Source organism: Coenobita brevimanus, chromosome 71 (genome assembly GCF_032717465.1).
Source record: "Coenobita brevimanus isolate Jiangsu-jjx chromosome 71, ASM3271746v2, whole genome shotgun sequence".
In the NCBI taxonomy this organism is placed as follows: domain Eukaryota; kingdom Metazoa; phylum Arthropoda; class Malacostraca; order Decapoda; family Coenobitidae; genus Coenobita; species Coenobita brevimanus.
The window spans coordinates 48,393,115-48,406,525 of NC_137024.1; the positions used below are offsets into that span (position 1 = coordinate 48,393,115).

The following is a 13,411-nucleotide window of genomic DNA, read 5'->3' on the forward strand; positions in this document are numbered from 1 at the left end:
AATTCTTTGCACTGTGAGTTATAATTGTTTAACACTGCACATTCTGTTAATTGCACCATGCCAGTTTCAACTGCCAGTTTGCACTCCACAATTAATCCTTTGCACTCTAAATTCTAATTTCTTAACACAGCACAACACTGTAAATTCCTGTGTAGTCTAGTGGCGAGGTATTGCAGATTATTCCCTGTTTATTCACAAAAACGAGCACGTGCGGCATCCACTGCAATAAGCATCTACTCGTGATAGCAGTCATGCAGTAACTGGTGGTGAGGGGGTTGCCAGATCACAACTGGGCCACATTACCAAACTCCTCAAATTTCATTACCAAATTTAACTGTTCATTACCAAATTCATAAAGCTACCATTTATTCTTCACTAATTATATATACAGGTGGAAATACATGTACTCACTCTCCTTATAATTAACAGCATGTTGATTATTTTCACGCTATGTAGGCTAACAGATTAATCAAAGACAGCAGACAATCCACCATCTCCATCCTGTGTATCCTCATACATGTGAAAAATCCGTTTGGTAATGCATTATTCTGATTCATTACCAAACGAATTTTTCATTACCAAATTGGCCCACATTTGGTAAAGAAAAATACCAAATGGCAACCCTGACAGGAGAGGGAGGAGGGGGGAGGAAGGGGTGAAGGGGCCGTGGTGTAAACAGCTGTTCAGCACCACGTGGCAATTTCAAGTTACAGGTGGGAAATTTTTTTTTTTTTTTTTTTTGTTCCGAAGGTCCAGGCCCACAATGTTCGGTAAGTGGGGTGTCCGGATAGTACGGGGATTACTGTACATTCGACCCTCCATTTCCTGTACCCCAAATTCCCGGATTTCGGATTTCAAGGACACGGGCTGAGGCCGGGCAACATTATCAATATTCCTACGTGGTGTACTAATAAAAGAACAACACCAGTTGCTCAACCCAATCCTGCACCTGAGTCACCTCAACCTGCACCCAAGTCACCTCAACCTGGACCCAGTGGTGTCACCCAGTCACACACACAGGTCATTGGTGACTCCGACTCCAAATTGCAAGTTATTTGGGGGTCCCACTATATGATCATGACATACATAGTTTCACCTACAATGTTTCAGTAAGTATTTATACTTTCCATTTAAACTGTATTTATATTTATGTTATTTCGGTATGTACTGCATTTATATTTATGTTACTGTGTCAGTGTTATTATTTTATGTACTGTGTATGTTAGTTATGTTGGTATAGGGAGCATACATTCCAGAATGCTCTAGAATATTGGAATAATTGTCTGACAATATTAGAGAATTCGGAAAAAGTATGGGAAAAGTCCGGGGAATGGCATGTGGGGCCGGACTTTTGTGATTCCTGGACTTTTGGGGTTCCTGGACTGGTCTCCCCCCCTTTTAATCCGGGAAATGGAGGGTCGGGTGTAACTCGTTTCCACTGCTCTCACTCTTTACTTCTGTCCCTCCAACAAATTCCAAGCTTCACTTCCATAAGTTAGAGTTGGTATCACAATACTGTACTGTCATGTTGTAACTTTTTCATTTACATGCTCACTTCCCTGCTACTTATCACTGCCCTCAAGGAATCAGCAACCTTTCTTCCTTGTTGTACCCTTTCAAGCATTTCACCCTCTTAACTTCCATCCTTACTCATTACATTACCCAAGTACTTAGATGCACTCACATTTTCCATTTCCTCCTCATCCAGCCTCACTGTACATTCACTGACTTCACTTCTCTCGAAGACGATAACTTTACTCTTCCCTACATTCACCTTTAAATTCAGTTTCTTCCATACTCTCCAAATCTCATCCACCAAGCCTTGCAGTTCCCCTTCATCTTCACTTAAAAACACAGTATCACCTGCAACAATAGTACAGGGAGTTCCCAAACACTGCCCTTTCTAATTAGGTCAGCTCCAACATCCACTGCCCTACCTTGTATCTCCTTTATAACCCCATCCTTATGCAGATTGAACAACAATGGAGACATGACACATCCCTGTTTCAATCCAACCTTCAAGTAGAAAAATTCACCCAGTTCACTATCCACATGCACTGCAGCCTTAGCACCCTCATACATACTCCTCATTACATTCAACAACTTCCCATCTACTCCATATATTCTTAATACTTTCCACTAATAATAGTGATAATAATAATAATACGGTATTAATATGGGGAAACCCCGAGGTAGGCCTTGATAGATTATATAGCTCCGCTAGGTGACAGGAGAGTGCTACCTCTCCCAGCAGTGCAGCCACCCAGGTGGGGTGCGAACTCTCAACCCTTTGGTCCTGAGTTAGGAACTTTACCACTGCGCTGCCCCCAGTGCACACAAGCTCTCCCACCACGACAAGGTGGCACCTTGTTAAGGTAGGGGAGCCCATGTACCCCCCGGGTGGCACCAACCTTGAAGGAACCTGCCACTTTTTTTTTTTTTTTGAAAATTACAGGTACTCTCCATATTTCTTGTAATTCCTAAGAATGGCACCAACCTTGAAGGAACCTGCCACTTTTTTTTTTTTTTTTTGAAAATTACAGGTACTCTCCATATTTCTTGTAATTCCTAAGAAAACCAATGTTTGTCTTCTCATCACCTAAGAAGACTTTTTATATATCCTCCTCCATATCAGTCTGCTCTTGCATAAGGTACATGACTGTTATCTGATATGGTATTTATCCAACCTATGTCCACACTGAAAAAGACATAAATATAAAACAGAACAATCAAATAGTCAGGTGTATCATGAACAACAACTGGGAAGCCTTCTGCCCCAAAGAAAATACCATTGCTGCCACCAATGTCAAAATTCTGTGGCCTTTATCTTTTTATTATTGAGAGAGAGAGAAGGTTAATTATCTTGTCTGGTTGATCAGAGAGACCCATGAGGAGAGAGAGAATAAATGTCGGTGTTGTAGAGAAACGTGAGGGTAGGCCGTCTCTGTTCCATTATCCTCTTCACATTATAAGTGAAGGTGAGGTGATGAATAGGCAGATTTGGGCAGATGGAGTTTTATTGTGAGACAATTGCTTGACTGAAAGTTAAAGAGCTTGGTGCAACCCATATTTTGTCAGGGGCAGTTTGTGCTGGCTGCTGCCTTCCCACACTCTAGCTCCTACTATCCTTGTTTTTCCTTCTTTCCTGGTTGTCTCTGGTTCTCTCCTCTACTGACTCCTACCTCTGATTTCCCGACTATATATTGCTGCTGAAACTTCCAGCAAACTAACATGTGGGCGTATGTGTGCAAATGTGTGCGTGTGTGTGTTGGCCATGTTTCCATCACCTGATCAGTGACCTCATACTGTTTGGAACAATTGAGTGTCTGGCTACGAGGAAATTTATCTAACCTCTTCCTGGAGAACTCAGACATGACTACCTGTCTAGTACATCTTGTTACATGTTAACAACTGTTACATAATTATGAATGCCCATAACTTTTAATGTCTCTTTAGGTTTGGAAAGTCTTCTACCACCTCTTTTCACGTGTTATACATTAATATTTTCTTCTACCCCATTTATATCCTCTCAATAAGGGTAAAGTTCACATAAATAACACAGCAGAATCTTAACGTGACACACACGGAGGTAAGCTGGTAAGTATCAGATGCCAGAGTCTCCTTAACCAACTTGAGTGCAGAACCAAAGCTCAGTTATAAGAGGGTCTGGCTGTAGGTTTGTGGATGAGTCTGGATGCAGACTCCATGGAGAAGCAATGCAGAACCAAGTACGTACTCACTCAGTCAGAGGCATCCTAGGGGTCAGTAATGTCCTGGGGCCTTAAAAGTTGTGGTCTCTGAGAGGAATGAAGTCACTAAATGGACAGTGAGGCTGGATAATGAAGAAATGGAAAATGTGAGTGCATTTGGGCAGTGTGATGCATAAGGATGGAAGTTTAGAGGATGAAATGCTTGAATGGGTTCAACAGAGAAAAAAGGCTGCTGAGTCATAGAATGCAATGATAAGAAATAGGGGAGTAAAAAAAAAATAAATAAAATAAATAAATAAAAAGTCACTGCATGATGCAGTAGTATTGTGATCCCCACTCTAATGTATGGAAGCGAAGCTTGTACCTCGCTGGAAGGGAACTTGTCAAAAGTGACAGCAGTGGAAATGTTATTTGAAAGGAGTATGTGAAGTTCCATGGAGAGAGAGACTGACAAATGAGGAAGTAATAGAGCATTGTGATGTGAAGATGATGTGACAGGTGTTAGGAGAAATACAATGAGGTAGTTTGGGCATGTGGAGAGGATGGAGAGCGAGAGAGAGAGAAAAAGATTAACGATGAGTGTACTTGAGCAAAGTGTAAGGAAGGGGAGGAAAGGGAAGGCCTAGGATGAGATGAAGGGATGGAGTAGAGAGGTATATAAGAGAGGGACGTGTAAGTTGGGGGAAGGGCAGCGAAATGGCAAGGGACAGGGCAACATGAAGGAGCTTTGTTTGTGGCAACCTCTTATGGGATTAGGGGTTCAGGCTATAGATAGATTTATGAAATGAATGATAAAACTTTTGGATCTCATAATGAAGGTAATGAAGGGAGTCCTAGAAAAAATGATAAGGGAGAGTGCATACTGATGAGATACAGTTTGGGTATATGCCAGGCAAAGGGACCATTGATGCCATATCCACTGTCCAAAAGCTTCAGGAAAAATATACAGTGAAATTTCAAATTTTGATGAGCATATGTACCTAAAAATCACCACGAAATTCAAATCATCGAAATTTAAACTGAACTTCTTATGGGAAAAATTAGTTTGGGTCCGGGGCCTCCGAACTTAACTTCCAAAAATCATGATTTTTTGCCCACACCTCCTGTAAACTTTATGAACTATAACTGTGGTTAAGTAACTGTAGTTCTGCATTGTATTGGCATATTGTCGGCAAGTGTATACTTGGTGTAGTTCTGTCCTTTCCTGTATTGCCATTTCTCCTTTGGCTGCGAAGATTTAAGAGATGCCAGGCTGCTCTCGTACATTACCACTGCTACCCAAAGAACCACTCTTGATTGCCATCTTGAAACAGGTAAGTTGCGACGAAAATACAAAGAAAATACATACAACTAAATTGAAGTGAAATATATGTCCACATATGGAAGGTACAGGCAGAAAGTGCAGCACTTGACTGTACAGGGCTGCTGGCAGGACAGTCGCAAGATGGCCGCCGACAAAAGAGCATCGCATTGCACATGGCTTGTTGTTGGTGGTGCCTACTCCCATCTGGGAGCTCTTGTCCTTACATGACCATTTTTTTTCTCAGTCTCTATTGTTCCTTTCTATGCTGCGCCTTATATTCATAATTACCGTACTTCTCTTTGTTTCAGTATTCTGACTACCGTATTTGCTAACACCTGTAATTCATTTTTTTTTAGTATTTCTAATACTGATTCTCTTCCTTTAATTCTCTTGTTATATCTTCGAGTTATTAAAGTAATCAATTAATAATAAGTATATTTATAGAATGACAGGGAATCATCCAGGGTGCGAATTGTCCTGACGGGAAATCGTCCATGTTTTGACGGGGAATTATCTGACGGGCGAATTGACTTGACGGTGAATTGTCTCGGAACCATAACATTGTATGCTTCATATACTGTATGAATAAATGATGTTGATTTTCATTCTCTTCTTGACAAGTCACATACGATATTAGGTTAAGCTCATACTTCTTCTTATCATTTTCCTTCACTTCTAGCATTTTAGTTTGCATAAAAAATATTTTCATTGCTTGTTTTGGTTAGAGTCGAGCCCTGACAGCACATGACACATACGATATTAGGTTAGGTTCATACTTTTTCTTATAATTTTCCTTCACTTCTAGCATTTTAAACTTGTAATAATCTCCACTCCATCTTATATTAGCTTGCATTACTCTCAAAACGTTTACATTTTACGAGTATACTCTCGACAGGCAACAGTTGCCAACTCAGACATCAAAACATGATGAGTTGTCTCACATTACATAACACTCTAAATCATTTACCATACGAACTTAAACTACATAATTTAACAAGCAGTCATTTAAATAAAACATTATTGAGAAAAAGCACATTAAATTAATGCATTACTTATGAAATAACTACGCTCACAAACAGCCGGCTAACTGGCAACTCTGCCTCGTACCGATACAGGAACTACTGTACTGTACACAAAACTCCGAGAAGGTACAAGACTACCTAACTGGCAAATCTCCCTTCATATTATCTTTGCTTGTTTTGGTTGGAGTAGAGACTACCTAACTGGCAAATCTCCCTTCATAACAATATTATCTTTGCTTGTTTTGGTTAAAGTCTGGCCCTGAGAGCATCGAAATACACGACTTTGCATTGAAAAGTAGGGTAGGCAGACCACCCCAAAATGCATCGAAATTTGATTCATCGAATTCTAAACTGTCGAAATTTGAGATTTTACTGTATATGAAATAAAAGGGAGCTGTACTTTCTTACTGCTGATTTGGAGAAGGCCTCTGACAAAGTCCCCAAGGAGGCAGTGCAGTAAGCAATGAAGTGGGTATCACACAGGGACCCGTGAACATTGTGTGCTGCACAAAATGGACGTCCAAACTGAGCTTGGATGTCCATTCCCTATCACACAGTGGACGTCCACAGCCGCCTTCTTCTTGTTTAACGAGTTCACTCCATGTGACTGGAAGGTCACTTGTTCTGACTCCCTAGCAGGCAACATGTTTATCATCAACAACAATGGACGTGAACCTGCCAGTGACTTTTGCATTGGGTATTTTTCTAAAACAAATAAAAACATCATGTCATAAAAAAAAGATACAAACTTTACTAATGGTACTGAATTATTCATAAAATAACAGATGCCACACATTACCTGGCCACAACTATGGATAAACTCTATAGAGAAGAAGGAGACTACGAAGTCGTGAACGTCCACGACCCTCATGCGGCAGCAAATTTGGACGTCCATGGCCAGTTTGGATGTCCCTGAGTCCCCGTGTGATAGCCCCTTGAGCAAGCTTGGAGTTAAGGAGTTGCTGGTTCAAGTGGTTATGGCTAGGTATGTGGGTGCTCGCACCCATGTGAGAATGACTGGAGAAAGTTCAGGGGGCTGTTGTCTCCCCTAGTACTGAGAGGGCTCTCCTTCCGTGCTAAGAGTTCCTTGTATGAAGCATGTCTTAGGAGTATAATGCTGTTTGGTTGCAAGAACTGATCAGTCAAGGAAGAGGATATTTGTACACTCAAACATATAGAAATGACAATGATTAGATGAATGTGTAGTGTGTTCTTAAATGCAATGTCTGGAAGGGCTTGGATTATGAATGAAGAGTTAACAGGAAGGATAAGACTTCAGTGTATTGGTGCTGTGATGAAGTGGGGTAGACTGAGATGGTCTGGGCATGTTGCGAAGATGCAGGAAGACAATTTGGTACAGAAGGCAAGAAGTGTTAATGTTGAGGATAGGGTTGCAAGGGGTAAACTGAAACAGACCTGGAACAAAGTCACAGAGTGTGACCTCAAGCATGAGGGACTGAATTGGGAGGCTAGCAGAGATCAAGCAGCGTGGACAGCCCCCATTAGGTAACCAAGGTCGATGCATGCAAGCATACTGAAGGCTTTATAAACTATATGAATTATACAATAATTTTCTCTTGCCAGAATATCACCCTTCCCCTTATACACAGTTACAGTCACAATCTGCAGCTGGTCATCTGGAACATCTGGGTTTGGAGCATGCACGCCCAGCCTTCTCCCCATCCTTTGCTCGAACTGTCCAACTACTTTCCAAGTGTCCTTGACTCACACTTTCAGTCAAAATCCATATACTCAGCCTGCAATGTTTGTGAGGCAGCATAAAACTAGTGAATTTATAGCTACCAAAGCTGAAAAACCCTCTACATCTGGTGTTCAAGCTAAATAATGCCCCTGTGTCTGAAAGAGAAGCATGAAATTTTAGGATGGCTTCATGCTAGGACAGAGTGATAGACATGGCTAATGCTATGCACAGCAACAAGTCTACTATTCCACTTACTATCGTTATAATTCTTCACTATTTCTTATACAGTACCTTGCAATGATGTGTGTTTTTATGCAAGTATTTTGTCAAGGTACATTTTTCAGGAGGGCCAAAATAAGGACTTTTGGATAAATTTAGACACTTCCTCCCCCACATTAGTCAAATAACAATGGTCCTTATGGAATAATTTGTTTGCACAGAAGTTTTCACAGATACATTAAAAGTGTAAAACATGGGTCTACTGTATATAATCATGTATAACACCATGACCACTGACCAACCTTGTAGTCCATAGCCAGCACCATGGCCCCTAGATCCTGGGGATGGAACATTCGGAAGTGCTTCTTGATATGCATCATTGGCACCTTGATGCTTTCTTTCTCAGAAGTCCAGAAGTCTTCATCATATGTTCTGGCCTCATCAAACTGGTTTTCCCAAAGTCCTTTGAAGTATACTGCATTTACAAGCACCATACGTGTCAGGCTGTTCAGAACCCCTGTGATGATGAGGAAGTAAAAGCATGTGGCATGATGGCATAACATTTACAGGATACAGCTAGTAAATTACCATAAATAATGATGCAAGGATGTAGTGACCTTCCCATGCACCTCTTCTAGAGCACACAGTTTTGTTGTTCTAGTAAAACAGGTGGAGTATATAGAAGTGGGATCTTGAACAAGGAAAGAAAGTTCAAAATCACATGAATAATTCAGCCATTTCTTATTTTACTTAACTGAATTAGGAAAAGTTCCAAATCACTGGTATTCCCAAAAGATGGAGATTGGGCTTATACCTCAATATGGAATAAATTTTTTGAATGATGAAAAACATCATTGATCAGTCCCTTCACAAAGAACTTCGGAGATTCAGCGCTATAATATACTGAGGAAAATGTATAGAGTACAGTCACAGTCACACACACATCATATCCATAACACACTGTATCTAGAACACAACTTAAGACAGAGATTCCTGAAACAAGTGATTACTTGCATTCATGGGACAGAATATGGATTCTGATACTAAAACCCATCACAATCAGCCTTGATGAGCACAACAATACCCACCCCCCAGCACTATCTAACACAACACGATAGCAAACTGCAGCTAGCCCGCAAGCAAGTGAAAGACTCATCCCAGCGTCAAACTGAATTGCCTGGACAGGTTAAAAAAAAAAAAAAAAAAAAGTCATACACTCAAGCTGGCATCACAATATTTATAAAGATTCTTGCTTTTTTTTTGGGGGGAGGGGAGAGACCTTTTCCTCTTACCTTCCTGAGAAGTGGTGAATTAACAGTTCTAACCATCTATTTTTGTCTTTATATCTGCTGAAATAGGTAGCTGATAAGTGTGTGGAGAACAAAAATGCCTTACGTAGCTGCAACAAGACTGGGGAAGAAATGATCAAACCAATTCACAGGATAAACAGGTCTCCATATCATTTAAGTACAGTAAAGTAATCCAGACCATATTTTGACCCTTTTTTTCAATTTAATATTAACTCTTATTTGATTGTGAATTACCAGTTTGGAAGGGTTTATAGATACAGCTCCTACATGGGGGCAACCCATTCCACTGCCCCACCTGACCTCTACCACTAATCCTTTGTTTACAATTCTTGAGCAGGTGCATAATAGTCACTTGCCAAACGACTGACATGTTTATTGTTCTGGACAGTTAACTTCAGCTATTTCATTACTGTTGTGGGGTACCTTACCCCCATGAACAAATGCACGACAAGTGTAATACAGGCTGGGCGAATCTGGGCGAAAGAAACTTATATAAAGAAGGAAATATTTTTCATTTTATCTGGTTACAGGAACAGAATGGGCATTCTAGCATCTAACAATGGTGTCTGGTATTTTGATCAACTTGAATGTGGTTGTAGGGGGTGATATCATGGGGTTACAGGTCAAAGGGGGGAACACTGGGCATGAGATTGGGACAATTATTTCCAAAACAATTATGCTACGTGAAAAACTTATAATATGACAAAATTCAGGGATGCAATCTGCATGTAATCTGCAACTGTACTGTACAGTATTACAGTACAGTGCACAGTACTCAAGACAGACAGCTCAGGCATTAAATTTATAACACCAAAATCAGGGAAATAACAGAAAAAGGACAGAGGGTTACTTGCAAACAACTAACACCAGGAGCAGAATACTGACCTTACCATAGATAACAATCTGTAAGCATAAATCCATTCATCCATCCATCATCCAATCCTGTGTCGCCCCACGAGAGGCATTGGAACTCGGGGCTATACCTCATACCAATTAATCTGGCCAGGCATGTATGGCAACACTGTTCCCGCCAAGATTCTGATTGGCTGGAAGTGTTTGCTCGATTTCGTTGTTGCTTAAACTGGTACTCTCTTTATAATGAGATGTGATACTGAGTTTGTCGAAAATACAATCGTCAAAAACAATAAGAGATCCGTTATATACTTAACAGCATTGAAATATTCATAGGAAGATAGAGATATGAGTCAACAAAGTATTTTAATAGTCCAAGTCAATGTCAGCACTTGAACAATTCCTTTATGTCTCCAACACTCCGTAATATAACAGAAAATTAAGGAAACCTGCTTAATCTAAGCACTGGTATAACACACATTTAAATTACAGTACATCCTTCAACTTTGCGAATTTTAACTTTGCGATTCACCAATTTTGCGAGGTAATTTCAAAAGTCATGTATTTTTTAACATTTATGAACTTTGCAAGTGATCCCACACTTTTGCGAGGTCGAGTGGTGGGAGAGTCGTCCTCCCGCACTACTTTGCCATGCGGAGTAGTGACGTCACGGTTCAGTGGGTGTATCATGCCTCCTAGTTCAGTGGTCTGCCGCCCCGCCATGTTTGTTTGCACCTGTTCCCAACCAAGGTCACTGACCCTCACAATTTCATGGTGCTCCTCACAATATCCCAGCAGTCTAACCTTGCACAAGTGTTATCATGGCGCCAACGGGTAAGAAGAACAAGAAAATAAGTTTGGAGACCAAACTGAAAATGATTGAAAGGAAAAAAGCAAGTAAAGGTAACTCTGCTTTTGGTCGGGAGTTTGGTGTTGGTGAATCGACAGTGAGAATGATTTTAAGGAACAGTGAACAAATCAAGCAAGCAGCAAAGAACTATGGAGGTGCTCAATTTGATGGTAGAATAATGATGGTATGATAGTGATGACGTAGGGCACGCGGGGCCACAGTAGTCGTACCCAAGCCTGGCCCCGCCACCAGTCCCATACACCACGCCAGTCTTCACGTCAGTGTAAAGGCATTTTTTTTTTTTTTTATGTTTCTTACCTATGATGTTTTCTTATTTATATTACTGTACAGTATATCAGTTCATGTTTGTTTCATTTATCATTGTAAAATTAAGAGGTAGAGTCAAGAGAAAGAGTGGGAAAAAGTGCTTACTTTGGGGTGATGTCGACCAATTTACCTATAATTCATATATTTGTTTCAATATCGCAAATTTTGATTTTGCGAGGGTTTTTGTCAACCATATTCTCGCAAAATTGGAGGAAGGACTGTATAAGATCAGTCCACACTCTTAAATCGTGCCACAACTATGAGTAATTAAAAATTCTAATGAAAAGACGAGTTCTGGGGGGAGGGAGGTTTGAAAAAATCGCGAAAATCAAAGTAGGCTAAAGGAAAACGATTTCATTATATCTCCTCTGTTATCAGAGTACGGACTGATCTTAAAATTTACATGTGTTATACCAATGCTTAGATTAAGTAAGTTTCCTTAGTTTCCTGTTATATTACAGAAAGTCGGAGACATAAAGCAATTGTTCGAATGCTGACCCTGACTTGGACTGTTATAATACTTTGTTGAATCTCCATCTTCCTACGAAAATTTCACTGTTGGTAAGGATATAACAGATTTCTCAGTGCTTTTGACAACTGTACTGTTCACAAACTCAGTATCACATCTGATAATAAAGAGAGTATCAGTTTAACCCCTTGACTGCGGGGTGTCACTTTCGTGACGCTTGGGAGCCAGGGATCATACCGTGGGGCGTCACTTTTGTGATCTGTGTTATTTTGAAATCGCCCGGGCTTTCAAGTGGTGGCTTGTATCATGTATCAGTGCTACCAGTGTCCAGCTATATTCAGTTCTGCTAATGTCATCTGTACTCCCATCCACTGTTGACAATTTAACCATTTTTCCCCTGTCCTTGACTCCCCTCCTTACCTCCCCTCCATTACCCTCTCCTCCAGCCTGCCCAGCTGTGCTGTGCTACGCAATCCTGGATGGGTTTTTCCACTCATTTTATCCACTGAAATGTGCCCTATGCCCTATTCTTATACAAAATAATATATAAAAGAAAGAGAAAAGGTAATTGATACTGCCATACATCTGGAATGGGTTCATTATCACCTGGCAACACCCCATGTGCACTCGTTCGCTAATTTTCCCTGTTTATTTCCCCTTGAAATATGCCGTATGACCTATTCGCGTAATAAAAATATATATAAGAAAGGATGGGCGACGCCTATGTGATACTTACATTCACCTGGAACTACCTAATTTATTATGTATTGTCTAGATTTCCTGCCAATCATTTCATAGCATATAAATTAGCAGCTGTCACCATGCTGACACTGTCAACCCTTCCCTACCCTTAGGCCACATCATTCAGTTTACTGTCGTCTTTCAAGATTCGCGCCTGTCCAATTCCGCTGCTTCTTAGCCCCCTGCAAAGGGCCCTGTGACCTTTACCCTTACTAAACCTCGTGTGGGAAGGGGTAAAGGGCTAAGTGACTCTACTGTGGAATGTGAAATGGCTAATTTATCAATGATAATGATGGACAGTGACTACGATCTTTCTGGTGACTCTTAAACAGTGGAAGTGGAAATGTATATAATGTGTAAACAGCAGGTGAAAGCAATGAATGTAAATATAATTGAACAGTGGAAAATAGTTTTATAAGTTACTGCAAGTGACAGTGCATAACACAGTGTAAATAAAATAAATTGTAAATAATGTAAATAAAATAATGTAAACAGAAATTTAAATGATTAGTAATATAAGAATACGAGTATAAATGCTTGAAGTAATGAAAGGAAAGTGAAAGCTACGCTCTCTATGCTAGTTTACTGAACGAGAAAGTGAATGCCTGGAGTGAAAATAAACTACTAATACTGAAAGAAACTTATGGATAAATACTGTATATAAAAATAAGTGTAATAAAGTACTAGGAATATAAAGTGTGAGTGTGTTTATAAATAATAAATGACAGCTCCACCTCAGAATACCATCAGGGAACAAGTGTGGGTGGAAAGCTCGTATGCGCTTGTAATTTACATTGCTACAGTGTTTTTTTTATTGGGATATGGATTCCAAACTACTTCAAATTCATAGAATAGTGTTTGTAGTTATAATATCAGGCAGTGGTAACCACTGACTTCATTACCCAA

At 40.2% G+C, this 13,411-nt stretch overlaps 1 protein-coding gene across 2 annotated transcripts in view; it reads right to left on the reverse strand.

The window, feature by feature from the left end:
* The window catches only part of LOC145406859 (leukocyte elastase inhibitor A-like), a 105,618-nt gene that overhangs the window by 49,021 nt on the left and 43,186 nt on the right, over positions 1–13,411 (reverse strand). For both annotated transcript variants that reach the window (XM_080277972.1, XM_080277971.1), the window contains exon 5: positions 8,259–8,473. In XM_080277972.1, coding sequence (XP_080134098.1) covers positions 8,259–8,473 — 215 coding nt within the window. The remainder of the gene's footprint in view (positions 1–8,258; positions 8,474–13,411) is intronic.